Below are 27517 nucleotides of genomic sequence, written 5' to 3'. Positions count from 1 at the left end.
GGGAGTTGAACGCCGTAATTGGTGACGTACTAGTATTCACACCAGAATTAAGTATTCTTAACTCCTTCCAAGGTAAAAATATTAAAGTGTGGGGTTCCAGGTCATCAAATTCGACGGCTGGGATCAGTTCTATCGGGCATCAAACGACACGCAAGGTCATATGTTGTTTCAATTTAAGAACCGCGTTCATGACGGCCAGGTGTATCTGATCTGATCTGTAGTCGGCCGTGCCGATAGCGACGAGGACACGCATCCCCTATTTGACGGGGTCTAAACTTCATATGTGGACTCCCCTCGCCTTCTCCTCACCTAGTTATAATCGCTTCTGTTTCAGTTCAGGAACAAGGAAGAAGCACCTTTAAGCTGTAACCCTAGTGGGAAGCATATGGCAAGGACGGTGTAAGTGGTTTTACTTTTACAAAAGCTTCCGTTTGTGCTTTCTTTTTTTTTTTTTTTCCTTGGTGGCGCGTGGAGGTAGCCGAAAGAAGATGGGACAGACGTCGTCTAGTGCTGTAGATACGTGTCACGGGGGCGGTGCTTTGGGGATTTGGTATACGGCAATTGCTGGTGGTGAGTCGGTGGAGTTTGCGGAGAAAATCGTTGAGGAGGGGGATTACACTGACGGTATTCCCGATGAGTGTTTGGCTTACATTTTCCAGTTCTTAGGTTCCGGCGATCGGAAAAGATGCTCGATCGTTTGCAAGCGGTGGCTCCGAGTTGACGGCCAGAGCCGCCAAAGGCTGTCGCTCGACGCTAAGAGCGAGATTCTAGCCTCGCTGCCTTCTCTTTTTACGCGCTTTGATTCTGTCACTAAACTCTCTCTCCGATGCGAGCGAAAGTCCATCAGCTTAAACGACGACGCATTGATTCTGATTTCCATCCGTTGCCAAAACCTAACGCGCCTCAAGCTTCGTGGCTGCAGGGAAGTCACTGATCTCGGAATGGCAACCTTTGCTCAGAACTGCAAAACTTTGAAGAAGCTCTCTTGTGTCTCGTGTATGTTCGGCGCCAAAGCCTTGAACGCTGTGCTCGATCACTGCACGATTCTCGAGGAGTTGTCTGTAAATCGGCTCAGAGGAATCCGTGATGGAGCAGAGCCAATCGGTCCGGGTGCTGCCACTTCGTCTTTAAAATCAATTTGCTTGAAGGAGCTTGTTAATGGTCAGTCTTTTGAGCCACTAGTAATCGGATCGAAGAAACTCAAAACTTTGAAAATAATTCGCTGTTTGGGTTATTGGGATAAGGTACTTGATATGATTGGAAATGGAGATGGAAACACTTCGCTAACCGAAATTCACCTAGAAAGACTTCAAGTTAGCGATAAGGGACTTTCCGCGATATCCAAATGTCCAAATATTGAGAATTTGCATATCGTGAAAACCCCAGAATGCTCAAACTCGGGGCTTATTTCGGTGGCCGAGCGTTGTAAGCTTTTAAGGAAGCTTCACATTGATGGATGGAGGACTAATACAATTAATGACGAGGGTTTGATGGCTGTTGCCAAACACTGCCTTAATTTGCAGGAACTCGTTTTGATTGGTCTCAATGCCACGCATTTGAGCCTGGCGGCAATTGCTTCTGGTTGTTCGAAATTGGAAAGATTGGCGCTGTGCGGGAGTGGAACGATAGGCGACGCAGAGCTTGCCTGTATTGCCGCGAAATCCGTGGCACTGAAGAAACTTTGTATCAAGGGATGTCCTATTTCGGATATTGGGATTGAGGCTCTTGCTTGGGGTTGTCCCAATTTGGTCAAAGTTAAAGTCAGAAAATGCAGGGCAGTGAGTGGTGAAGTTGTAGAGTGGTTGAGGGATCGAAGGGGGTCCTTGGTTATCAACATGGATGGTGGTGAGCTTGATGGCCGGGATGCTAGTGGTAGCGATGGGGGAGTACAGGAAGGCGGGATGGAGTATCTTTCATCAGTGATTAGCCAAGCTTCCACAAGTGGGAATGGCAGAGTAGCAATGTTTAGGACGAAGTTTGGGTTTTTAGCTGGTAGGAGTTCATTGGCATGCACTCTCAGAAGGTGATCCAACATTGATGATGGTTACAATGTCAACCTATAAGTGATGTTTCTCGTGAATTGGTTAAAAATTTCTGGCTTTCATCTCGTAGTTCTTGTCGTCTTGTATTTTAATGGGATGAACCACTATTGATTCATGCCTGCTTTACATCTCCATTTTTTATTTTTTAATTTTAATGAAGTTTGACTTCTGAATGGAGGACGTAAGGGGCATCCATACTGAAATACATATGACTTATCTTGCTTAACTTTTTTTTTCCCCCTTGCCAGAACTCTCTATCTTACTTTCCTCCTCTCTCTGAATTTAGTATTATCTTGGAATTGAATCATATTTGTGATGCTTTGAAAACTTAGTTTGCAGCCTGTTGTGGATCATTAGACAGTAGTCTATGGATGGTCAAACTGGGTAAATATGCTACAAACATGCAGGTTCACTGTAAACATTTTATCTTAGCTGAAGTGCAGTTTATTATTTTTTGTCTATTAAGGGAGGTTAACACACATTGACCGGATCTATAATGGCTTATATAGCCTCTCCCTATAACGTAGAATGTAATGGCTTATATACAGTTGTTATTTCTGTTCTTGTTGATAAGTGGGTTCATCTGTGCTTCCCTCTTAGATCTGTGTCTGCATGTTTACGTCCAGCATGATGGGACGATTTGTAATGACATATACTGTTGTTGTTGAATAAAATTAGTTTATGCATTCTATACAGTTTCTATTTAAAAAGTATTTACGGTGACCTAAGTTCTGTATTTTGTATGACATTGCTGTTTGAGAGTTCTGTAAGTACATGATATATTGAATTTTTTCTGTTGTTTGGCTTTATCTGCACGATGAAAGATTAGATGGTCAAAAGTGAAGATTTGTCTTTGATAGTTGTTTTTTTTAGGAAACAATTGCCATCGGTTGTAGAATTGCTTTTCATTTGTGGAGAGATTGATTTCCATGAGGATGATCGAGTGGATTCCGTTTTCAGCTTTCATTGTTGACGGGACAATCCATTTTCCCCTTGCAACAATATTAGGCTTATATAGATGACTTTTCTTTTTTTTGAATGGATTGGCAGTTGGAAGTTGGAAGGAGATTCATTGTTAGCTCGTGCTTGATATATTTTTCTTTTTAGTTACATCGTCATGAATGTTGCAGGATTCAAGACTTTAGAGCAGAGAGGGAATTACTTTTGATGAAGAAAAAGATTGTATGATGGATGGTAGAGATCTACACAGATCTGCTAAAGATGAAAGAGGAAAGGTTACAGGGAAGTAGCGGTTTAAGGAAAACCTTAATCAGGATTTTCCTCTTCTTTCTTCGTGTTATTAATGATAGAGAAAAAAGAAGTACATATATGGAGAAAACATGCACGCATACAACATATCTTGACACACATTTTTCCCTCTTATCTCTACATGATACCCTGCATATATACATACATGTTCCGTGTACAAAACACACACACGGGCACAGATCTCTTATGGGGTTCTGCAGGTTTCCACAATTTGACCGAGGGTACTAAATTTTGAGAGTATTATCCATACTGATTGCATTTAGACAGTCAGGACACTGGATAGACTTAATACTCAATATTGATGCATGAGTTTAGTGGCAGGATATTAGGTTTAGTTGCACAGAAGTTGTTATTACTCAACTCGGTTGTTGTACCAGAAGTCATTTCCATGATGATGACCAACTTCTGGAAAACAAGTGTGTTACTGTTCTTGTCCAGGTCTTCTATGTTCGGGTTTGTTGTAAATGATAATTAAAAACGTAATACAGAATCAGAAAATATATTATATCATCGTCCTGTTTGTTTTCGCAGTGTAGTTTTGACTTGGGAAAGAACATCTAGAGGCTTTGATTGCATCAGTCCTCCTCTGTAATCGTCTTTTTATAAGGTGGTGGTTAGGAATTGTCTGCACTGAATAAGATATGTCTTCGATGGAACTGATGACTTTTCTGTCTGTGGAAGAGATGGAGATCGACGACTAAGATAATTTCTTTAGTCTTTTCTTTTGTACATGTATATACATACTCACATACATACGTACGTACGTACATATATATATATATATGTATTAAAAGAATTGACCGATTAACAGTGAATTTTTACAATATAATTGATCCAACTACCAGTCCAAATACGAAAGAACAAAAAAAAAAAAACATAGTTTATAAGATTAAAAATACTAATATCATCATCAACTGAAATTAATATATAGTCTGGTCTTTGATCTAAATTATATTCTTAATGGGTAGTCGGTCCAATATTTCTTCTTCAGTAATTATAAAATTATATTCTTAATGAACTGATTAAGAATAAGTGTGGGGTTCTCCCTGAGAGGTTCTTTTTGTTTTTTTAATCTCAAGTAAAATATTTCCGCGCTCTTGCTACGGTTAAGCGATCCTCTTTGGATAATTCGTCCGACCCAAGAATAGCTATAATGTCCTGAAGTTCTTTATAACGTTGTAAAGTTTGCTTAACTCTTTGCGCGGTTTCATAATGCTCCTCACGAACGATCCGAGGTTGGGCCAGTTAAATTAAAATGGGCTAGCTTATTAGGTAGACGGCCCAATAAAGTAGCTGATGGGCCAGGCTTTTGTTGCAAAAGGAATACCAAAGCCCAGTTAAACCAAAATGAGATAGCTTCTTATGTGGATAGCCCAATTAAGCACCTGATGGGCCAGAAGGGAATTACAAAGCCCAGTTAAATCAAAACGGGCTAGGTTCGTATGCAGATAGCCCAATTAAGCAGACGATGGGCCGGGCTACTGTTATGAAAGGAATTACAAAGCCCAGTTAAACTAAAATGGGCTAGCTTATGATGTAGATAGCCCAATTAAGCACCTGATGGGCCAGAAGGGAATTACAAAGCCCGGTTAAATCAAAACGGGCTAGGTTCGTACGTAGATAGCCCAATCAAGCAGATGATGGGCCGGGCTATTGTTACAAAGGGAATCAGAAAGCCCGGTTAAATAAAAAATGGGCTAGGTCCGTATGTAGATTGCCCAATTAAGCAGACGATGGGCCGGGCTGTTGTTATGAAAGGAATTACAAAGCCCAGTTAAATCAAAATGGGCTAGCTTATGATGTAGATAGCCCAATTAGGCGGATGATGGGCGGGTCTATTGTTACAAAGGGAATTACAAAGCCCAGTTAAATCAAATTGGGCTAGCTTCTTATGTTCATAGCCCAATTAAATCAAAACTGGGCTAGCTTCTTCTGTTCATAGCCCATTTAAGCAGATGATGGGCCGGGCTATTGTGACAAAGGGAATCAGAAAGCCCAATTAAATCAAAATGGGCTAGCTTCTTATGTTCATAGCCCAATTAACATATGATGGGCCGGGCTATTGTTGCAAAGGGAATCAGAAAGCCCAATTAAATCAAATTGGGCTAGCTTGTTATGTTCATAGCCCATTTAAGCATATGATGGGCCGGTCTATTGTTGCAAAGGGAATCAGAAAGCCCAATTAAATCAAAACTGGGCTAGCCTCTTATGTACATAGCCCAATCAAGCAGATGATGGGCCGGTCCATTATTACAAGGCCCAGTTAAATCAAAATGGGCCAGCTTCGTATGCAGATGGCCCAATTAATCAAACAATGGGCCGGGCTATTGTTACAAATCGAAGCAGAAAGCCCAATTAAAAGCCCAATTACCAGAAAATGGGCCAGTCCATTGTTACAAAGCGAATCACGAAGCCCAGTTAAATCAAAATGGCGAAGCTTTTTCTCCATGGTCCATCTATATTAGAACATATCTAGAATAGCCCAATTAAATATGTCTTGTTGCAGAAAAACCCGAAGGTAAACTCCCTAAAACCCTACCTCCTGTTTAAGCAGCTGGTTTGTGTTCAGTCGTTCTCCAACGTCTCCCTCCATGCCCGGAGTCACTGCCATGGAGCATAAACTCGATACTGCGGAGAAAAAGGTAAGCTTCTCTCTCAAACATATATGAGTCAGATATATATTTTAATGTTTGAGGATGGCGATTCTGCTATCTAGTCAGTCGAGTTGTAAACTCAGTCGCTGAAGCTTCGTCGCGCTGCTAGTTGGACTTACTGTAGGGACTTTAGCTCCCAGTTTTCTTCTTCTTCTTCTTCCTTGATGAGATGCTGTTCGAATTTATTATTACCAGTATACATGCATTCTCAAGTGTAGCTAAATTGAGATAGTAAACGTTTTTGTTCGTATTATTTGAATTCTGAAATTTCACCAGGTTTTGGTTGATCTTGTGAAATTGTCCCAAAAGCGGGGAATGAAAGGTTCGAGCGGGGGGTGGAAGGAGTTTTTACACAGTCGTGATAGAAAGTTTGGGGCTAGCTTAAGTGATCCAGCAAAGAGGTCCACCGATGTGTTGGCATCTTTTCTAAAAACTTTTACTGAGCAGCAAGACTTGAAGGTAACGAATAATGTAAAATGGTGCTTGTTATATGCCAGACGTTCTCGTATATCCTCTTTCAAATGATAAAGAGTGTAACTCCTTTTTCCCTTCATCTCAGTTTTTCGCTAAAATATTGCAATGTCACTCAAACCGTGATATAGTGGAAAAATTCAGAAAGGAATCTCCGGACAAAGAGTTCCCTGAGCAGGTAATATTTTTTAGTTTATGTAATTTGTACTTAAATCTTTTGGTATCAATAATTGCACATTTGCATTCTGCTAATATTATTGGCAAGTTACATCTTTTTTTTTTTCTTTTGATTGTTCATAATGGTAAATAGCACCTAAATGATTAACTATGTTCAACCAGGGATCTACTTCAGGTTTCTAGGGTTATGTTCTGCTAAAGCTTTATTTCCTTATGTCAACTTTGAAATGGTTTAGTCTCCCCCTGTGAATTTGTCTTACTGGTTGCCTTTGTTCTCCTTCTTGTCTCTCCCCCTGTAAAGCAAACTGTTGGTAAGCAGGCGACTGATCTAGATAGCAACACATATGTACTCTTACCTTATTTTCTATTCCTTCTGTTTGGTTATTTATTATGATGGCATCAAACCTGAAATCTTAATCTGTTAGCAAGCACATCTATATGATAATATCAATCTTGTGATAACATGTAACTCCCTTTTGTCTTTAAAAGTTTTACCATGTATTTGGGACTGGACTAAAAAGAAAACTGCCATGGTTACTTCTTTCCTCTTTAGCAGAAGGATAAGGTAAGAGTTGCTACATGCAACTTGTTTATTTTACCAAAAATAGCAAGGTGCCAAGATTTTGGCAATTTACAAGGATATTAGCTATCTGAGAGTATCACCTATAAGATTAAGCTTAAAATTGTTGCATTTAAAACATCATCATAATTCTTGTTGATTGTCATGGTGGCAGTGCAGAGGCTGGTCCTTTTAACCTTTGAACACCCGCAGTACCCGTTAGACTATACTTTCCCATCGCATAGTGAGGTTTGTCTCGCAATATCTGCTATTTGTTCATTTTTATGAATTTATTTGTTGTTACTTGTATGTATTGATTCATATGGTGTGGTTTTTCCTAGGTTCTTCTGAGAATGAACTGGCTAAATATGCTTCTTTGAACAATTACTCTAACTAGTTAGGGGCCAAGTAGAGAAATGTTATTTTTCTATGTTTCACTCTTGAAATCATGACTTTATTTTTGGCTGTCCAGAGAAACTGTTGTGTGTATATTTAGTTTTCAAAACCCCGAATTCATGTTTTGGGTTTTCCTGTACAGCCTTGGGAGACCTTAAATTCTTTCCCTTTTTGGTACACTGTTTTATTGTTATCATATGCACGATTAGATTATTTTAAGCATGTTCTCTCAGTCTAGTTCATGATGTCAACCAATTCAGAATTGGATCAGCTTAATTGATGTTTAGTCGCTATTTGATTGCATTGTTTGATGGGTGTGTGCAGTTTGAATGTCGTTTTTTCTTACATTTCTAGTTCTGCTGGCAAAGCAAATGCTAATTGATTCAGTTAGATAGTTACTAAAGCTGATATTTTATTTTGATTGCTGAGTCTGTACTCTTAGTTTAAGTTCATTTTGACTAGGCTTTGGTTCTGAAGAAGTTGAATCAGCTTCATGGTTTGGGGTATTCTTTCTCCAATTTCTTGATGTAAAAGCATATAACTTGTGGTAGGAGTCACCATGTGAATTACCAGTTGCTAAATTTGTTTCTGATACATTTTTAATGCTTTGCTCTAATTTTAAGAATGTGGACTCAGTGGAATTTATGTGACTACTAGACATACTCTTCCATGCTCTTCAGATATTATGAGTAATAAAGTTCTCTGGAATGCATTCCTTTTCTTGCCCATTATTGATGACCTCTTTGCAATAAATCTTGGGTTTGTTATCTCTTATTCACTATAATGTGCATTGAAAGCATGTCAATCACATTTCTTTTTATTAAAAAAATCTATTATATGATCCTTGTGCCAATGGTGAAGCAGGAATGGGTGGTAACAAAGCTTGGTAAAAAGTCCAAGGGTATGACATCAAGTGAAATGATAGCTGTTGATTGTGAGATGGTTCTTTGTGAAGATGGCACTGAAGCTATAGTGAGGGTTTGTGTGGTGAATCGCAAATTGGAGGTATAAATTAAATCTCAAACTTCATTTGCTTATCCACCATTTGAAAATGAGGAAAGGATATATGGCTAACTGTTGTACCTCAAAAAAAAAAGATCAAGCTTTCTATGGGCCTTCGGAATTGTCTAGATGTTCATAAACCTAGCAGAGGGCCTAATTAAGCGAATTTTAATTTTAGATGGAGCTTGGTTCATGACAAACACAGTTAATTTTCAACTTTGCCATCATAGGATATTTGTCTTTGGCATCATAGGATATTTTACTTCAAAGAAAGCAACTTCATTCGAGATTTACCTTTCAGGTCAAACTTGACGAGTATGTAAACCCTAAAAAAGCAGTTGCAGATTATAGAACTGAGATCACTGGGGTTACTGCCAAAGATATTGAAAAAGTTACTTGTTCATTAGCTGACATACAGGTATTTTTAGCTAGTTTTTTCAGAATTTTTTTTAATAATCTTCTATGGGTTATTATCTGATGCTATGCTGTGCCTTTGTAGAAATCTATAAATAAGCTACTCTCACATGGAACTATTTTAGTAGGTCACAGTTTAAATAATGACCTGCAAGGTAAGTGGGGGGGATTCTGACTTATCATTTGAGTTTGCTTTTTCAGGTGGCAATTAAACAGTACTAATACTTGTTCCTTTTGTTGGTTTCAGCACTGAAGATAGACCATCCAAGAGTAATTGATACTTCTTTTATATTTAAGTACGAGGGTGCACCTATGTATAAAAGGCCTTCTCTGGATAATTTGTGCAAGGCAAGTTACTGAATTGCTAGTGTTTTTCAGAACTTATTTTTTAGTTCTTGAACATGAGGTTCTCCATGAACTTCTCACTATAAAATACTCTTGTGCAAGGTCTATATATTTTTTAAAATATGAGTTCTTTTGTCTTTTTCTTCCTCTACTTTTTGGCAAGAAAATATTTGTTTCACCACTATCCCAGCCCAGGTGTTTAGGGCCAAGGGATTCTAATTTCTAAAACTGCACTGTCTAAAAAAAGTGCATATTCATGTGACAATACTATATGGTTAATCTTGGGGCCCTTTATTTATATTCATGTGACTGAAGGCAAATGATTATGGGGTGTTCAATTTTATATAGCTAACTTTTCCATATCCTGTTTTGACAGTCTGTTCTGGGTTATGAGCTCCGAAAGAAGGGTGCTCCCCATGACTGTGTACAAGATGCAACTGCTGCAATGAAGCTTGTTCTTGCTGCAGTCAAGCAGGGAGTAGATACCATTATTCCCTCGAGTGAAGATGTAAGTTAATGTGGAATGGGTCACATCTATTTTCATCCAGTGTATTTGTGTTTGCTTATTTATATCTCAAGGGAACTGTAGGTGGCAGCACTTAAGATGGCAAAGCTCCTTCTCCATAGAATACCAAAAAATGTGCCTTGCGAAGAATTACACAGAATCCTTCCTGGGGATTTTACAGTCGAAGTAAAGGTAGAGAGTCAAACATCTTTCTCCTTTTCTCTTTGGTGCGAGAGGGGGAGAAGGTTAATTCTTAAAACTTGGGTCTTTTTCTTTGTAACTAATGATGAGATGGGGTTGCAATAAGTGATTAATTCTTAAAATGCTTTGTTGATGTGCCTAATTGAATATTTGATGACAGCCATCTAAGAAAGCTCAAGGAGGAAATTATTCTGCTCTTGTCACCTTTCCAAATCCACAGGAGGCGTGTTGTGTATTTGAAAATCTGAAAGGCATCCTTGAGAAGGTAACTTTTCTTTTTCTCTGGTGCTACTTTTAATCTGTCTTTCCCACTCCTAATGGGTTTTTTATTTTGAGGATGTATTTTCTTGATGGTGTTAGAGTTGATTTAACCTCTCTGATAATTACATTCTTTTACAATCTAGTTTCATTTGCATTCCAGAAGTGTAGGGAGGCCAATTTCTATCTTGATGATTCTAATTTCGATCTTGTTGTTGTCTTATTAGGATTCATCTGGTCTTCCCCAGAAACTAGTGACATTTAAACTCAGTTCTGGACTAGATGCTTGCCTCTACGTTCGTAAAATGGTCCGTGATAATGATATTGGCCAAGTTCTAGGGAAGAAAAGAGCTTTACGAGACAAGGAGCACTCTGATGATTCTGAAGGACTAGAGACAGACAGAGAAAGTGAAGGGAAGACTAGGGCTAACACAAGCCAGAATGATGAGGATAACAACACAAATGCATTGAAGAGACAAAAGGTTGATCATAAAAGTGAAGAAAAATTAGAGGAAAGCATAAATCAATGCGAAGATCACTTGAAAGAGATTGAAAGACTGAAGAAGGAGCTGAGAGAGAAGGATTTTCAACTCTCTATGCAGGATAAGATTATATCTGATCTCAAAAAGAAAGTTGAGAAACTGAAGGACTTAAAGAAAAAGGCAAGGTAAAATATGATCCCTCGTGTTAATTTTTGCTGCCAAGGCGTCCCTTCATGGTAAGAACAAATCTCTTTGCTTAGCTTTAAATTATTGTCTTAGGATGAAGATGGTTATTTGGGAAGGAAGAAGAAAAAAGGATTCCAGGATTTCTTTAGTCTTTTCATTTCTTACCACCAATTTTTTTGTCACGTTTTTTTGTTAATGGATCGAAACGGTGATGTTAAAGATAAGGGACACCGGGGTGAGAAGTGTTTGGGCATACCCCTTGCGGTGTTATGTTCTTCACTAACCTGTCTACATTGTTGTGTTTTGCAATTAATCTTTACATTAAATTAGGGTTTTCTTTTTTCACTTTTGGTTTGTTCATCTGCATTGTATAAAAGAAAAACTAAATTCAATAATTTACACATCAATATGAAAATTAATTCTTCTATTATGTAAGCTCTTGTTTGTAGTTTCTTTTTCCCTACTATTTTTCATTGAATTTTGAACTTGTATACCTTTAGAAACTCAAGCACGTAAAGGTATGGTAATTGGATTGTCATAAAAAATTATGTTTTGAATTTAAATAGGATTAAATCACAAGAAATAATATGAAAAAGTGACTTGGACAAAGTTTTAACTCTTGGATGCGCTTATAACATTGGAGGAGATGGCCTAGAAACGCTTCAACTTGATTCTGTAGATCCCAAGCAAGCAATTTCTTGTGGGTCAAGGCCGGGCGGGTTTTAGCACCTGGAAACTTGCTAAAAGGAGAAACCATGAAGAACAAAGTTGCCTAATGAATATTGCTGGCAGCCTAGTTTGATTCAAACTCCTTCAGTCAGTTGATGCTCTGTTTTTAGTGGATGTGGAGTTTTCTTTGCATCCACCTACATTATGCGGCATTATCGACAGTGCAAAGAAAATGAAACTGATGAGACAATTTCAACAAGGGCGCGGCGCAATGATAAAATATATATTGTAATGAATAAAAGCTAAAATGAATTAAGGCAACAAATTCAAAGCTAATACCTGATTCCATGAGCTCTCTTTTATCTGATAGTAATTGGAGTCAACTCCCATAGCATCTTTCTCGTACAATTGGCAAATGCTTCAATCACTTTCATAATCATCTTCGTCGCCGAAAGAGAAAACTGAAGCATCAGCGGCAATGGCTTTGATATTGCTTGCTCCTACTGATTCAAAATGTGGCATTTCACTAACTGAGGAAGGTTTAGCAGCCTCAGCAACATTTGACTTATTGGTAGCATTATCTGCTTTTGCTTCCTCATTTCTCAGGGACATATTATCAACTCCACGTGTTAAACTCCCCATATTCTCCAATGCAATGTTAGAAACATGACCAGCAGATACATGTCCAGAAGCAACTTGAGCTTGTGTGTTCTTGGATGTCCTTGACTCGTCTTCATCGCTGTCTGAGAATACATCATCGTTGTCTTCATTTGCAGAAACTTTGCTTTGACCGGAACTTGCAGCAACTCCACTCTGAACATAAGCTGAGCCACCTTCAGGACCCCTGCTAGCACAATCAGCTTTAGATTTTGTTGGTAGGGTACCATCGTAGTCCACCATTACAATTTCAACCTGGAATCCTGGAGAAGGCAGTTTCCGCTGCAAGCCACACCCAAGAAGCTATAAGATGGACTTGAAAAAAATAGAAAGCAGAAAGCAGGTGGGTGTGGAAATGAGATAACATTCACTTAAGGATATAGGTTGCACTTAGTGCCAGTATATATATATATACACGTATATGTGTACATACTAATGTACATTGGCGGTCATTTACCTTATCAAAACCATCAAGATCAGTTGCACTTAGCATTTTTCTGTTTTCCGTCATTGTTGTGTTTAACCAGCTGTAGGAAAAAGAAATTCTTATTTTCACTTATGTGAATAGGATTCCTATAACACAAATAATGAAATATTCCATATCACGAGAAGAAGCCAAGGTGCAATGGAATACATCGATGATAATTCAGGAATGGCATAAAAATTGCATCTTTGATCCTCAGAAAAGAAAAAGCATTGATATGACATTACACGATAAGGGAAATAGAGCAAAAAAGGAATTTTACATACCAGTAAAAGTCTCCCTGACGGTCATGAAAATGGATTTTGAAGTCCCCCATCAATTCTGTCAGACCAGGCTCCCCAGGTAAAGCAAAGACAACAATCCCTTTCTTTTGAGCCTTTATCCAGAAATCTTCTGGCTAAAAATTTATAAGGGAGTATTAGCAGTAAAACTTAATAAAAACCCTCAGCAGAAAAATACGAGGAAGAAAATATTTACCATGAGATCCTTGGTTTTTGGATGCTTTCTTGTTGAGAACAAAATTCCTTTGAACAAAAGTTCAGCTCGTTTAGGTACAGTTATATATCACATGTAAAACAGTAAAAGATGATACCAAGCAAAGTGCAAGAGTGGATGGATTCCTAGATAAAAAGACAATTAGATTGAGGCTTTCTATTAAATCTTGCACCACCTAAAAAAGAGAGAACAACAGAACTCTTTCTTCTTCAAAGAATTATCAGGTCCTTTGGCCTAAACATCGGTATAGAGTTCTCTTTTTTTGGCAATTGCCAAGAACTGAAGGGAAGACCCAAGGAGATGCTATTATGCCTTGGAGGTAACTTGTCTCCACAATTCTTCACCTTTGTATTAATTGAATAAAGATCACAGCTTTTGAAAAGCAAATAATAGTATATATCTTTTCTCTCTTAAGCCTCTGACACATTTTGGCTCAAGGAATTATAGCAGAGCATGATTCCTTTATGCTCCAAATAATAATATAAATTTCCCAGGACCCCAACCTAACTTTATGTTGCTAGGTCAACTCCATTTCCTTTAGAGGAAACATACGCGGAGGATGTAAACAAATACGAGGAAAAAGTGCTCTCAAAATGACAAGTACACTAACTAAAAGGAAATCCATATATGATGGTAAAACCATTGCAGCATACCGCCATGATTGGAGATTGTAATAGAGGGCCTAATCCAGTAAGGACACTTGTGAAGACGAAATCCCCTAAGCATGCACCTGAACAATCATCACTTTTTAATTTCTTCAAGCGACAATCAAAGTAATGCATTGGTAGAGAGATCAGAAGATTAAAGTACCTGCGTCCAGGTGGAATTTGTCCGTTGAAGTATGTTAAAATACGCTCAAAATACTTGACATACCTCTGAAGGAAAGGAAAAATAGGAATCAGAAGGATGTGAAAATGATAGAAACAGTTGCAGATGAGAGCTGTTTATAAAGTAATGACAGACAATTTGACTAGGGAGAACTAGAGCTTTGCCATCAACACATCTTTTCTGGTTATAGTAATCCATGGCTTCCTCAGCTGTTGGGAAAAACTGAAACACGGACAGCAAAGAAAGTTATAATACGCTCGTAAGACAATTACTGACTAGAAAAAGAAACAAGTGCAACCAGAATATCATAATGAATTCTATTTTTGATTCACCTTGAGGAATAAAAGAAGACTACAAATCATTAATCCTGTTCTCGCCATACCAGCCTTACAATGAACAACTACCACATTCTGAATATCCTCTTTCAACCAGGAGTATGAACTTTGACAAAATGATGGTATTAACTGAATAGGAGGACAATTATGGTCATCAAATGGAAAACAGGCAACCTGAAAAACAATTAATCAAACTACCTTTTAAAATGGAAACTAATATCGGTCAAATTCAAATAGCAATGCTAGACAGATCCTTGGATAGATAATGATCTCAGAAACGTAATAAGAACAATATATACAGGACTAATTTTAATGTTGAAGAGGAGTGCATGATCATCTGTTCCATAAAACAAACATCATGCTTTGATTTGCCCCCTGTCCATAACTGAATCAACATGTCAGCTAAGCACTTAGAACCAAAAGGATCTAAGAAGCCCAAAAATGATATTAGAAGTTTCTTATCCTCTTTACAGGAAACCCTTGACCACTTGCTTCATGAAATGATGATGACGTGTAAAATAAGATTAAGAAAACAAGATTCCTCATGTCTCCTTGGGTACAAGTGTCAGAAAAGTCTTATTACTAAAACCTTCATCTTTCCTAATCTTTAGAAAACAAGATTCCTCATTTTGGCATGTAAAATAAAATGAGTATAACATTCAACTATCAGGTCACATAGGAATTGTGTGCAAATAGTTGCAGGCCAACATAATCAGCACGAGGTGCAACTTAGCATAATGACGGTCTGATGGGCCATTAGAAAGGAAAGAGAAAGAATTAAGGTCTGGTAGTTTAAAGGGTAGACATGAAGTGCAGTCTTTAAGCATGGATATTTGTTGAAGAATTATATCATGTAATTAAGAGAGAATTAGGATAAAGGGTGTTTAGATAAAATATGCCCTATGTAGTTAATAATTTGTTTTGTTGTCTATTATAGAAAATTTGTATATATAGCGCCTTACTATTCAATAAAATACATAATCAATTATTCTCAATATGGTATTAGGACACCCTTTTCTTTTACACTTAAGGTTATATTTTTCTCCTTGTTTAAGTATTCCAATAATGAAAATTTTATGTTGTGATATATGTGAATTGGCAAATACAAACACGTAAAATTTTTCTCCATGTGATAAAAAAAAGTATGTTTCTTTTTACTTTAATCCATAGTAATATTTAGGGTCTGTCAAACATTTCTGACATTTTGAGGTTAAATGGTTTATTTTATCCATACATAACTGTACACCGATAACCTGGGTCTTCCTACTAAAATACAAATCTGAAGTGAGTCTTTTTATTTCTCAATTTCATAAAATATTAAAACAGTTAGAGGTAAAAATTAAATGCTTCTAGACTTGCAACACTAAAAATTATTTCAATCAAACACTGCTGTCCTTTTTTTTGATAGTGGGGGGATTATTCATAAGTTTTCCTATGTTCACACTCCACAACAAATTGGACTGGTAGAAAGGAAAAATAGTCACTCACTTGATACTACCCTTGCCTTCTTGTTTCAACACCAGGTACCTAAACAATATTGGGGGGAAGCAGTTTCAATTGTTACATATCTTATTAACAGGTTAGCATTTAGGGTATTGGAGTCCTGAAGCTCCACAGAAGTTCTCTCTACCTTTTCCCCTGAGATAAGATTCACTGATCACCTGATCCTTAAAGTCTTTAGGTGTGTTATTTATGTTCACCACGTTACTATCAAAGGGGAAAATGTGTTTGTGCAAACTCATCCACTCAAAGGGGATAAAATTTATGTATTCTCAGATGTCATATATGTTGAAACTGGATCCTTCTTTAACTAAAGTTATCTTCTTTAACGAAAGTTTGCTTTAACTAAAGGATTTCTTCATTCTTGATATACCACTACCTTCCTCATCACCAAATAATATACTCTCTCAGTCTTAGTTGCACCAAAACTTATAAAGCAAATCCCAGATACAACTAAAATCCAGATAATAAGTCTAGCGTAGCAGCCATATAGGACCCACGATTCACTCAATCGTACTCAAGGAGGAAAATTGGGATCCTGAACCAAAGCAAATTCAAGAATCTAAACCGAGTCCTGAAAACGAGGTAACTCCTGAAAACTTTTTGCTTTCTGATATAGATTTACCTACTGCTATCAGAAAGGAGATTAGGGAATATACTAAAAAACACACTGCTCCCAGTTTCAAACTTTGTATCATCTGAAGATGCTCTTTATCTCACAAAAATTTCTTATGAGTCTAAATGCAATATCTATTCTTAATACATTGTCTAAGGTTTTATCCTGTGAAAAGTGAAAAAATGCGATGATGTTGGAATACAGGCAATAGAGAATAACCGGACATGGAAGGTGGTGAACATGCCCAAAGGAAAGAAACCTATAGGGTGTAAATGGGTGTTCACAATACAATATAAGACAGATGGAATAATCAAGAAGCATAAAACAATATTGGTGACAAAAAGCTATACTCAAATTGAAGGAATAAACTATCAAGAGATATTTGCACCAGTTGCTAATATAAATACAATATGAATCTTGTTATCCCTAACTACCTATGTTGATTGGGGCAGAAGATCTACCATAGATTACTGTGTTATTTTTCAAGGCAACTTAGTTATTTGGAGATGTAAAAAATAGAATGTAGTTACAAGATCAAGTGCTGAGTTAGAATTCCAAGCAAATGGCTTAAGGGACATGTGAGTGTTAGGAACCTTACTCACAATTTGTGACTCAATGGCTTAAAAGGAAAGAAAAAAAGGGAGAGAGAGAAGAGTTGAAAGGAAGAGGGAAATTTGAATAGGAATGTAAATTTGAATATTTTTTGTATATCTTACTCTTGGAGAAGCTGTTTATATAGCTCCAGAGAGGGACAGAAGACGTGTCCTTTGTTACAACAGAAAGAAAACACAAAATGGAAATAAGAACTACATTCTGTTGTTGAAATACCAGCAACCCTCTTTCCCCTACAATTATTTCCATTTTTCCCTTCTTCCTTTGGTACACTTTCAGCGACTTCTTCAGAGTGAGTTGCTATGGCTGAAAAGAATTTTAGAAAACATAAGAATCGAGGGGATGACCCTATACGCGTATACTGTGACGAGAAATCAACCATAAGCATCACATATAATCCGGTACAACAATATAGGAGCAAACATATTGAGATTGACAAATATTTCATCAAAGAGAAGTTAAATAGTAGTTTAACATTTACTCCATATATACCTATTAGCTCACAACTTGCATACGTGTTGAACAAAGACTTGAGTAATCCAACATTTCGTACTATTATTGGCAAGCTGAGGATGAACAATATCTAAAACTTGAGGGAGAGTGTTGAAGAATGTGTTAAATATAATTAAAAGATAATTAAAATAAAGGACATTTGGCTAAAATATGCCATATCAATTATTTGTTTTCTTTCTATTATAGAAAACTCGTATATTGGTATTCAATAAAATATACACTCAATTATTCTCAATAATTTTACAGAAGTACATAACTACAGCTAATATGACTACACGTGTGTGTGTGTGTATAAATGGAAAATGCTACTTTTATAGAAATAGAGGACATACAAATGTATAATCAGAAATTCTAAGAGTCAAGAACTGAAAGCAGCACCTTTCCCTCAAATCTTGATGCATCATAGAGCCTCTCCGAGCAAAGATTGTATACTTTGTATTTCCCCTGAATGTTATTGATTTAAAAGGCCAGTAAATAAAGAGGATAATAGGTCAGCTTGCCAAAATTTGAACTAGATTGCCTCAGATGACAATTACAGATGTCAGATAAGACTGCTTAATTGGCAAACTCAAGAGGTATAACCAAAAACTGAAAACTTAAAGAGTACAAATAACTAAAAGACTAGAACAGGCCAATACCAGGAAGTGGCAAAAAGAAGCACCATGCCTAGAAATCATTCGCAATAAAAATTTATTCCTTTGTACTTTACATAAGTATTACCTTGTGGTGTGTTTCAAAAAACTTTATCACTTCTTCCATGTGATTGCGATAAAGACCCTGGATCGCACTTGTTCATCAATAACATTGTTTGAAGGGGAAAAGAATTTTGACAATGAAACTTAAACTGCAAACAGGTATTCTGACCTCGAAAAATCCAAATAACCCAGAACTCAAATCGCCAGCTGGAAACCCCATAGCAATTATATTCTCAGTAATATATGTCATATCCAAGTCAAATTCTCCCTCCTGCAAATGACACATGGTACTATATACTTAATGGTAACCGGTGATAATTTACAATTATATTCTTAGATGTTTAAATCAAGTTGGTTGATAGATATTTATAGCAGCGGTAAGTATTATCATCATAAATGAAACTAACAGTTTTTGGCTTTTTAGCTTCTGGTGCTTTTGGTGACGAAGCATTTATAAGGTTATGCTACTAAAACCAGTGTTATGCAATAACAGCTGGTAATAAAAAATAACTGTACTAGTTCATGCCACATGGATTCTCTTTAATTGAAATGTAACATAGATGGGAAGAAAAAACGAGAGCAGAGTATGACTTAGAAAATGCTGGTTCTCTAGTGGAAGTATACTGCTGAAATGCCAGTTCAACGAAATTCAAATGATAAATAATATATAAAGCATTTCTGAGAATTGTGGCATTACAGAACAGAAATACTATCTTAGCAATAATTATACGACTACTCTACCTGGTATCTTCTTTTATTTTGAGAGACAATGTGGCGCGCCTTGACCTGCATTGCCTTCACTGCACTACGAGATGAGTCAACCAAACCCTTTGTAAAGGATTCAAAAGCACCTTGTGTGGTTGTTGTTGTGGCTTCTGTGGTCTCATCTGCCCCAGGAATCTTTGTTGGCAGATGCAGTCCAAGCCCACTAGTGAAACGTTCAAGTGGTGACATTCCAGAACTTGCAGATGGTGAATCCTGTTGGGGGAACTTCAAATTTTTGGCCCAGGAAGACAGGCCTGAAGCAGAAAACATAGACGGTGGTGATTCTCCATGTGAAGTATCATGACCGCCACCACTTGGTGCGTGAGGGACAATTGAATCAGTAGCTTTAGCCAGAGTTTCAACATTCGAAATTGTTGCAGGAGATTCCGCAGTAGCAGCTTTAGGAGGAGGTTCAGCATGAGTACCTCTACCGGTGGGTTCAACTTCAGCAGCTTTATCAATAGGTTGAAGAGAAGCAACAGCAGCTGGATTTTCACTATCAGAAGCTTTAGTAGGAGGCCGATATGATGAGTCAGCAGATTCTGAGTCCATTCCGCTAAATATAAGTTTAAACGCTACTATAAGGTTACGCCTCTGACTGTAAAGCCTGTAAATTAATCATCAAAGCAATTAAGAAACTAGAATTCTAAGGGACTGTTTAGCTGAGTTGCTGCTTTGCTGTGGTAATGAATTTCACGGAGTTCTTTGAGGTGAAAACGAAATCAATCTATTAGCCATATGCATACACTTTCCGAGACTAAAAAAGAAAAAATAAATCTCCTCAACAAACTGAAAATGGAAAATCCAATCACAATATTCCAATCAACAACCGCAAGTCACAATGAACGTTCCGCTTAACCAAAAAACACTATCACAATACCAACGGAAGTTGTGACAGGCGCCGTGAAGTTACAGACTACTCCATGCAAGAACCAGAGGTCAAGTTTAAAAAAAAAATACAAGAAATGCAGGTTATACACGCTTACATTAGTGACACCGTAGTATAACCTGCTTTAAATCCAAAACACGTAAATAACCAAAACTACGCGTAAAAACAAAAGGCATAAAGAAGACATTTGAATCGCAAACCGGATATTTTCATTAACGCACCAGGATCTGTCAATGCCGCTGAATAATGCCGTAAAGGAAAAGCAAGCTAATTCACGAAACCGTATACTAACCAGGATTTAGATCGCGAGCTTGGTCTCCGAGTTTCGCAGTAAATATAGAGATGTAGAATGAGATCAAGCTGTGATTTGTTTGGTTTAGAAGATAGTTACAGGTTTCGAATATGGATTAGCTCGTTAGCAGCATTTCAAATTAAGGTATGCGAGGCGGTGTTAATGGCCGGTGCTGCGGCGAACGAACTTTTAACTGGCGCTTCGGATGTAAGATGGAGACACCCGCTCTCATCGTCGGTCAAAAACGTAATTACAATCACAAGATTATTAGTGGGCTGGTCTGGGCCTGATCAGCACACACGATCTTTTTTTAAAAAATAATAATTAATATAAAAATGAAAATTATATAAGTAACATGTTAAATGTTTAAAGTTTTTTATTTTAAAAAATAAAAATTTTAATTATTTAAAAAAATAATTTTAATTTAATCAACTTGCTTGGACTAATTTTAATTTTATTTTGTCAATTTGATATTTTTTTAAATCACTAAATATCTGGTTCACAATTTAGATTGATGAGACTGGTGGACCGGGCCTAATTTTTTTTAATGAGGGGGCCTCATTAAAATAAATACTATTTTTAAATTTTTATTATTATAAAGATGAATAATTTTAGACCGGACCAAATGGGTAATACGAACCGGGTTTAATAAAACCGGTCGATGACGTTTTGCAGTACTCAATTACCGAGCATTTACTAAAAATCAAATCAGGGCGCTCTAGTTTTGCAGATACCATCACAAGGGAAATTTTGCAGAGAAAAGAAACAAAGTGATCGATACCGAGAAAGAGGGGAGAGACGAACGCGGCGAGAAAGGGAAATTTTGTGTGGCCGAATGGATACCGGAGCGGCAGGGGGTGTCCTTGCCGGAGACGATCTCTCCTCCTCGGCTTCATCCCCCGCTGCAGCCATTTCCCGGTGGACCTTTGCTATTTCGCGGCGGTACCAGCATCTCCTGGACAAGTCGGTCCCGCACATTCTCTACCGTTGGATCGGCTGCCTGGCCGTCATTTTCATCTACGCTCTGCGCGTGTATCTGGTGCAGGGATTCTACATCATCACCTATGGCCTCGGCATCTACATGCTCAACTTGCTTATGGGCTTTCTATCTCCTCAGGTCGATCCCGAGACGCTAGATGGGCCCACTCTCCCTACCCGCGGATCCGACGAGTTCCGCCCCTTCGTACGCCGTCTCCCTGAGTTCAAGTTCTGGTTCGTCCATTGCAGTGACCTTATCACTTTTACCAATCAAAGGAATTTATGCTTTCTTCCTCTTCTCTGCGGTGTATGTGTATCTAAATGCTTGTTAGATTGGGGATTAATTTGTCGATCGAGGTTCATGTTAGTTTTCTTTTTCCGCAACTGTCTCAAAATCAGGAATTATAGGAGATCTAAATCAAGTATCTCGATTACAATATCTTAGGCTTGTATAATTGTTTTCGCGCATATAGGGATTTAGATCATATAGTTGGAGTGATTCTGCGAACCATGATTTTCTTGAAGTTTGACTTTTTAAAATGTTTATGGAGAAACTGTAGCAGGATTGTTCCTATTTCTGGGTTAAGTATTGGCGTTAGAGAATTTCAAATTGAGTGGAAAGCTCTTAACTTCTGGTTGGTTGTTTGAGGATAAAATCCATTGTTTCAGGATGCCGGTAATCAAAGAGGGCAAATGCTAGAATTCCTTATATTTTTTATTGTTTGATGCTGCAATTTGTGATAGGTTGATCTGAAATTTGAGCCTGGTATATTTTAAGTTGGCAGTTAACAAACCTTCAAAATCTTGGAACCACGAAAGGAACTTTAATACTAACATGTCTGTCTAGAAATTCCAATTATTTTACCTGGTTTAATAGAAGGGACGATTCCGATGTCAGTCCTGACTTGAATCCCAAATTCACAATAAGGTAGTGAGGCTTGAGGAGAAAGCCTGTCGGAAGCTTCAGTCACGTTTGCGGAGCACAAAAAGAACTCGTATTTTATCATATATACTATTTGTTGAAGGCACTCATTTCAACAACAGTGCTGTATTGTAGCTAGCAAGCCATCACAATGTGCTGTCAAAAGCAAAATTTAGGATTTGGATTTGGATAATCATTGAGGGCAATAATGCTTCAATTTTTATTTTAAAAAAAGGGGCAATAATGCTTCAATCACAGAAAGGCATTTCTTTGGTGTGATTATTATTTTTTTTCCATTTCTGAACCCTGAAAAGAATAAATTTTTTGTGCAGTTCATTGGGTGCTTAAAAATGTATTGAGATTCTTTTCCTCTGCTATATTTTGCATAGTGTAAAAAAAAAAGAAACAGAAGGGCTTTTGAGTGGGTGGAAGAGGATCTAGATAAGGTTAGAGATAAGAGGTTCCAGACTTTTAAGTTTTTTGGTTATGGTTATCCTCTATATTTTATAGAGGATTTCAGGGACCTTATCGATATCTTGATTGACATGTAAGTAACTTTTTATATTGGTTGATATCCTTTTGGTACTTTTAATTAATGATATATCATATATTTACTTCAAAAGAAAATGTATTGAGATTCTTGTGTTTTTTTGTGTTAGGTATGCTATTACCAGAGCATTCTGCATTGCCTTTGTGATGACGTTCTTCAGTGCCTTTGATGTACCTGTCTTTTGGCCAATACTCCTTTTCTACTGGTTCATGCTATTTATTCTCACAATGAGGAGACAAATTCAGCACATGATCAAATATAAATATGTCCCATTCTCATTTGGGAAACAGGTATCATAAGCCCGTCTATTTTCCGATGTGTAGTTTGTATTTTGATATGCTCATTGTCTATTTATTTTGTATTTGATTGAACTTATTTTTCATTCTTTTCAATAGCGATATGTTGGAAAGAAAGTACCTCCATCTGACAGCCCAAACCTTCCTAGGGATTGAGATTCTCAGGTATTGCGAATCATACTTTTCCAGTCAACCCATTCGCAAAAGGTCTTTTTATTTTATTTATTCCCTTTGATCTCTTTGCCATGTGGTTTCTATTTGCAGCCTCCACCTGGGATGCAGAAGATGGGAAAGTTTTCAGAAGGAGTAAAATATAAGCACATTGGATCAATCTGCTGTTTCCTACCAGAGGTTTACTGGTTCAGCCTTGGTATGTTTTAGTGAAAGATTCAACTTAGGGAATCAAAATGACTGCCATTCAAATTTTAAAAAAATCCTTGTGTATAAAAGGGGCATGCTACATTTCCTATTACTTGGACATCAATTAAGTGATTAGTTCTTTTTAGAAGGGAATGCAAATTAAGCAACAAGTAGGATTTATGTTACAGTCCCACTTTTTGGCCGTTGGGGATGGTTTTACTAGAGAATAAATACCGCAATGGTAGTTATTGCAGGTGGGGAATTTCTCATTTTCTATTTCTTTTAGAAAGGAAAGCTTGTTGTTTACCTTACTTTCAATGGAAATGGTCAAAAGGCTCTTTTGAAGTACCTCAGCTTGTTTGACCCATAAATTTTGTTCATGATGTTGGGGATGATTGAATTATGATGTTTTCTAGGCTTCATTTCTTCACCACTTATCAATGTTAGATTTTTGGAATCAAATTTTAACTATTTAACTTCATTTGATTGTTTTGGATCACGAGATGACTCCGACACTACTGAGGTATATAGTGCTTTGGTACTCCTCTTTATGTCTTGAATACGAGTAGCCTAAGACCCTTTTTTCTCTTTGAAGTTTTAAGTTTTTAGTTGATAAGGCTTATAAACTTAAAAAGAAGCTTATAAGCTATTGAAAGATGATCAAAAAATGTGTTTGGTTAGGATATTGATAATACGACTGTGCATATATATATATATACACATACAGATATGAACAAGATCTTGACAAAAGAGAGTGTATTGTAAGTCACGCAACTGTATATAAAGTTTATTTTGCTTCTTATGTCCTTTTTCAAAATATTTTAATTAAGAATTATGTTTTCTTTTCATGTATTATCTTTAAATATTTAATTAAAAATGTTAACTTGCAAGTAATGTTAGAAAGAATAATAAGAAAACATCATCAAGGTTCCAAATTTGGAAAGCTTTCGAGCGATTTATTACCACAAAACGAACAGCATTCAATTGTCAAGTCCACAAGCAAACAATCAAGTTCTGTATAAACTTACACACCACAATTCCCCAGTCAACTTGTCTCTTAATAGTCTAATATATATTCCTAGCATTACCCAATTAGTTAAAAAGAATATTTCCCTGTAATTTTATTTAGGCTTACCAACAATTTGAAGACTTGAAAAACACTTCTTTCAAACTCAAAACCCAAGAATCAAGAACGAGGCCAGTAGTACCCGTAGACTGCATAAAACGTCTGTGCAAAGGTAAGCAGCAGCAAAACCACAGCAGCCACGACTGAGATAATCGCCCAAGGATTGTTGAAATAGTTGTGTTTCAAGCTCGCCCTCCACGCATTCCACCGATGGTTATAGTACCGGTTTATATCCTCTGATAGTCGAGAAAGATAACTGTCGTTCATGTCGAAAACTACTTCTTGACACAGCCGGTTGAAGAGGTCCGCCACTTCTGCATCGCTGCCAAGCCAATGCTCAATTATGCCGAAATAATGGAGGTGACCCACATCCTCCGGCGAGTTAATCAAGTTGTCCATGAACACAACATATGATGTTATATCATTGGTGCAATCCAAATGGCATTGTTCAAACGCAATGAGGTTCAGAAAAAGTGATCTTGTACCGTCATGGATTAAGAGCCGGGGAATCCTGAGAATCCCATTCTCGAATTTTATATCCCAAAATCTATCAGTCTTCCTCCGCTTGAATTTTATGCCGGCTTCTCTGAGCTCTGATACACAGTGAATCAGCTGCTGTCTCCGCTTGTCAGCCACACGATTGCCGTGTGACCATCTCTTCATCCAAACCCTCGGCGTGGGTTGAGGGCCGGTGCGCAATAGACTTCGCCTGAAGACATCGAGGCAGTGAAGACAACCCTTTTCGGACAAGGGATCGAAAACTGTCGCATGATCACCAAGAGACTCTTCCAATTGGTCCCTGTTACTTGTCGGCAATGGCTCGTCCGTCGGCATCAATGGATCAAAAAAAGTCAATGCCAACTTGGCTACCAGTCCTCTGTGGTGAGATTTACCCAGCTGAAGCTCCAGCAGCCTATCAAGAACAAACAGCGGAAGCTGATTCTCCAGCATGACCATGTCTCTCTGAATCGAATGCATTGAGCCACGCATTGCAAAAACAGGGTCGTTTCGCGGGTAACCCAGTTGCTTGAATCCCCCGGCAACCCCTTGAAATAGCTCGAGCACGAAGCAGCCGTCCAGAACCAGCATCTCCACGAACTCACTGCTGCTCATAAGTATTGGTCCTTCGTAACACTCGCGAGCTTTTTCTTCAAGCTCTTTCATTTCGTCGAGGTAGATCTTCACATCCTGATCGGTCCGTTTCAGAATTTGGTGAAGCGAACGCCATTTATGGCGATCCATTTGTCGCAGCCGCTTCTTCCCATGGTGATAAGGTCCCAACGAGACAATCTGAGGAACGTAAGCCTTGTCGTCTCCTTCGCGGAGATAGTGGGGTATTCTGTAAATGCTGAGTCTTGCCCACGAACCAGCTGCGTCGTCTTGGCGAGCTTGGTTGAGTTTTTCTTTGATGGAGATCACCCATTCGGATTCCGGCGACTTGGGGACCTCCTCCGAGCAATTTTCATGGCTATCTTCGTTTATTACGACCCGCAACGCATCTGATGGAGGAGCCGCCCGTTGTTGATGATTCTGGAGGTGGCCATGAGTCTGCTCTTCTGGGAATTGAACGGATCGATCGGTTGAAGGTGAATTTACGATTCCAGATTCTACGGTTTCACGGAGCTTGAGGGTTATTAGGTACCAGCTCAAGAGCTCTTTGTTGAAGACAGCAACCATTTCTGTTTCTGGGTTTTGGTTTGCGACACACTGGTGCTTTAGTTGACCTCTACCAATTAATGCCACCAATCTGGGACTTGTTCTCAGGAATTAGAATATATGCGAAAGAAATAATACTTTTTTTAAATAAATAAAATCAATTTTTCATTTTTAACATTATATATATATATTAATTTACCCAGAGAAATTCTGAATTTCTAGACGCTGCCTGTAAAAATGCTACGCTCCTAATGATAGTAATTCAGAAAGGACTGAACAGAGGAATTATAAAGTCCATTTAACCGTGTTTTGCATATTAAAATTTTAAATCATATTTATTTATTTATACTGAAATGCGAAAATAAAATTAATATCTCGAAATTATAGTAGAATTATGACTTTATTCTATTTTCAATTATTATATATTGTTTTCATAAATACACACACACACACATATATATATATATGAATTTTTTTACTGCATTTATACAGCACAAATTGATTGCACCATGTGCTCATTAAAATAAAGTTATTAAAGGAATTTAATTAGTTACTTTATATATATTAAAACAATTCTTTAAATAATTAAATTAAATAATATATGTATTTAATTTTCTTTTAATTTGTAGGATAAGAAATTGAAAATTATATTTAAATCTAAAGAAAATAAAATTTTGGGTATTAAATTATAAACTAAATTATAATGAGTACTAAATTAATTACCTAATTCGTTAATTTGTCAGGCAATCATATCAAATTCCAACTGTATTTTTCTAAAAGATGTAATTAATCAGGTGAGATTGCAGATTAAATGTATTAATAGATTTGATATGATTGAAAAAATAATATACAATCAATAATTAATTATTTCTAAATATATAAATTAATAATACAAATAACGGACAGCTTTTTTAGTTAGTTTAAAATTTTTAATTTTTTATAATAATTAGTCAACATTATATTATTTATTGTGAAATAATAGCCAAAAATTAAGCCTTCAAACTTTAATTTTGGCCGTAGTTATATTAATTAATAATTTTATCACAAGCTAAGATTCATATATTTAGGTTAAATAATTATAATATTATTGTACACTCCTTTAATTCATAAGGAAGCCAATTATATATTTGACTTTTAAATACTTTTAATTAGTTATAATAAATAACTTTATATTAAATAATCAATTATTCAGCACTAATTTGCTTGCTTAATTTTTTATTTTGAGTGATTAAATAATGTCTGAATTATTTAGGGATATAATTCATTCCCCTTCTCAAGAATATTCTCAAATTCATATATATATATATATGTATGTATG

General features: G+C 37.0%; 5 protein-coding genes across 8 annotated transcripts; 3 read left to right on the top strand and 2 right to left on the bottom strand.

Annotated features, from left to right (window-relative positions):
• The first annotated feature begins 204 nt into the window (after window positions 1-204).
• On the top strand, window positions 205-2268 carry SKIP2 (SKP1/ASK1-interacting protein 2). The gene has a single exon (XM_022041884.2). It carries the CDS (start codon window positions 489-491, stop codon window positions 2025-2027), a length of 1539 nt encoding a protein of 512 aa, XP_021897576.2. The 5' UTR covers window positions 205-488; the 3' UTR covers window positions 2028-2268.
• A 3521-nt stretch (window positions 2269-5789) lies between these two features.
• SDN3 (small RNA degrading nuclease 3) lies at window positions 5790-11391 on the top strand. Of its 2 annotated transcripts, XM_022041779.2 has the most exons (12): window positions 5791-5953; window positions 6242-6424; window positions 6525-6614; window positions 7353-7421; window positions 8433-8573; window positions 8872-8988; window positions 9070-9139; window positions 9232-9332; window positions 9706-9837; window positions 9919-10026; window positions 10196-10300; window positions 10521-11391. In XM_022041779.2, exons 1-12 carry the CDS (start codon window positions 5903-5905, stop codon window positions 10962-10964), a joined length of 1611 nt encoding a protein of 536 aa, XP_021897471.2. In that variant the 5' UTR covers window positions 5791-5902; the 3' UTR covers window positions 10965-11391. The 2 variants fall into 2 exon arrangements, with proteins under 2 accessions (XP_088073224.1, XP_021897471.2); XM_088217098.1 differs by lacking the exon at window positions 7353-7421 and having other exon boundaries at window positions 5790-5953.
• Window positions 11392-11474: 83 nt separating this feature from the next.
• PEN3 (PTEN 3) lies at window positions 11475-20554 on the bottom strand. 3 transcript variants are annotated; one of them, XM_088217096.1, is made up of 14 exons: window positions 20241-20554; window positions 19107-19737; window positions 18535-18636; window positions 18391-18447; window positions 18049-18114; window positions 14427-14603; window positions 14230-14316; window positions 14077-14141; window positions 13920-13996; window positions 13249-13295; window positions 13038-13168; window positions 12745-12814; window positions 11970-12569; window positions 11475-11827 (listed from the first exon to the last, which is right to left on the bottom strand). In XM_088217096.1, exons 2-13 carry the CDS (start codon window positions 19680-19682, stop codon window positions 12051-12053), a joined length of 1974 nt encoding a protein of 657 aa, XP_088073222.1. In that variant the 5' UTR covers window positions 19683-19737; window positions 20241-20554; the 3' UTR covers window positions 11475-11827; window positions 11970-12050. The 3 variants fall into 3 exon arrangements, with proteins under 3 accessions (XP_088073222.1, XP_021897470.1, XP_088073223.1); XM_022041778.2 differs by having other exon boundaries at window positions 20312-20554; XM_088217097.1 differs by lacking the exons at window positions 18049-18114; window positions 18391-18447; window positions 18535-18636; window positions 19107-19737; window positions 20241-20554 and adding an exon at window positions 18003-18025.
• A 462-nt stretch (window positions 20555-21016) lies between these two features.
• Window positions 21017-23765, top strand: LOC110814459 (protein RER1A-like). Its single transcript, XM_022041939.2, has 4 exons — window positions 21017-21523; window positions 22871-23051; window positions 23157-23222; window positions 23322-23765. Exons 1-3 carry the CDS (start codon window positions 21147-21149, stop codon window positions 23211-23213), a joined length of 615 nt encoding a protein of 204 aa, XP_021897631.1. The 5' UTR covers window positions 21017-21146; the 3' UTR covers window positions 23214-23222; window positions 23322-23765.
• Window positions 23766-24352: 587 nt separating this feature from the next.
• LOC110814313 (transmembrane protein, putative (DUF247)) lies at window positions 24353-26275 on the bottom strand. Its single transcript, XM_022041734.2, has one exon. The coding sequence runs from the start codon at window positions 26218-26220 to the stop codon at window positions 24604-24606; it is 1617 nt and encodes a 538-aa protein (XP_021897426.2). The 5' UTR covers window positions 26221-26275; the 3' UTR covers window positions 24353-24603.
• Between the last annotated feature and the right edge of the window lie 1242 nt (window positions 26276-27517).

This window comes from Carica papaya, chromosome 4 (assembly GCF_054855325.1).
Source record: "Carica papaya isolate Zhongbai chromosome 4, ASM5485532v1, whole genome shotgun sequence".
NCBI lineage: Eukaryota > Viridiplantae > Streptophyta > Magnoliopsida > Brassicales > Caricaceae > Carica > Carica papaya.
This window is presented reverse-complemented; position numbering and strand designations above follow the sequence as displayed.

Bases quoted from the DNA above. Each gene is read 5' to 3' on its own strand.
- SKIP2 (XM_022041884.2), top strand. From the start codon at position 489: ATGGGACAGACGTCGTCTAGTGCTGTAGATACGTGTCACGGGGGCGGT.
- SDN3 (XM_022041779.2), top strand. From the start codon at position 5,903: ATGCCCGGAGTCACTGCCATGGAGCATAAACTCGATACTGCGGAGAAA. The intron at 9,140-9,231 runs GTAAGTGGGGGG...TGTTGGTTTCAG, and splicing joins TTTAAATAATGACCTGCAAG to CACTGAAGATAGACCATCCA. The intron at 9,333-9,705 runs GCAAGTTACTGA...CTGTTTTGACAG, and splicing joins CTCTGGATAATTTGTGCAAG to TCTGTTCTGGGTTATGAGCT.
- PEN3 (XM_088217096.1), bottom strand. From the start codon at position 19,682: ATGGACTCAGAATCTGCTGACTCATCATATCGGCCTCCTACTAAAGCT. The intron at 18,637-19,106 runs GTAGAGTAGTCG...TGTCATTTGCAG, and splicing joins AAAATAAAAGAAGATACCAG to GAGGGAGAATTTGACTTGGA. The intron at 14,317-14,426 runs GTGAATCAAAAA...TCCGTGTTTCAG, and splicing joins GTCTTCTTTTATTCCTCAAG to TTTTTCCCAACAGCTGAGGA.
- LOC110814459 (XM_022041939.2), top strand. From the start codon at position 21,147: ATGGATACCGGAGCGGCAGGGGGTGTCCTTGCCGGAGACGATCTCTCC. The intron at 21,524-22,870 runs GTTCGTCCATTG...TTTTTGTGTTAG, and splicing joins CTCCCTGAGTTCAAGTTCTG to GTATGCTATTACCAGAGCAT. The intron at 23,052-23,156 runs GTATCATAAGCC...TCTTTTCAATAG, and splicing joins CATTCTCATTTGGGAAACAG to CGATATGTTGGAAAGAAAGT.
- LOC110814313 (XM_022041734.2), bottom strand. From the start codon at position 26,220: ATGGTTGCTGTCTTCAACAAAGAGCTCTTGAGCTGGTACCTAATAACC.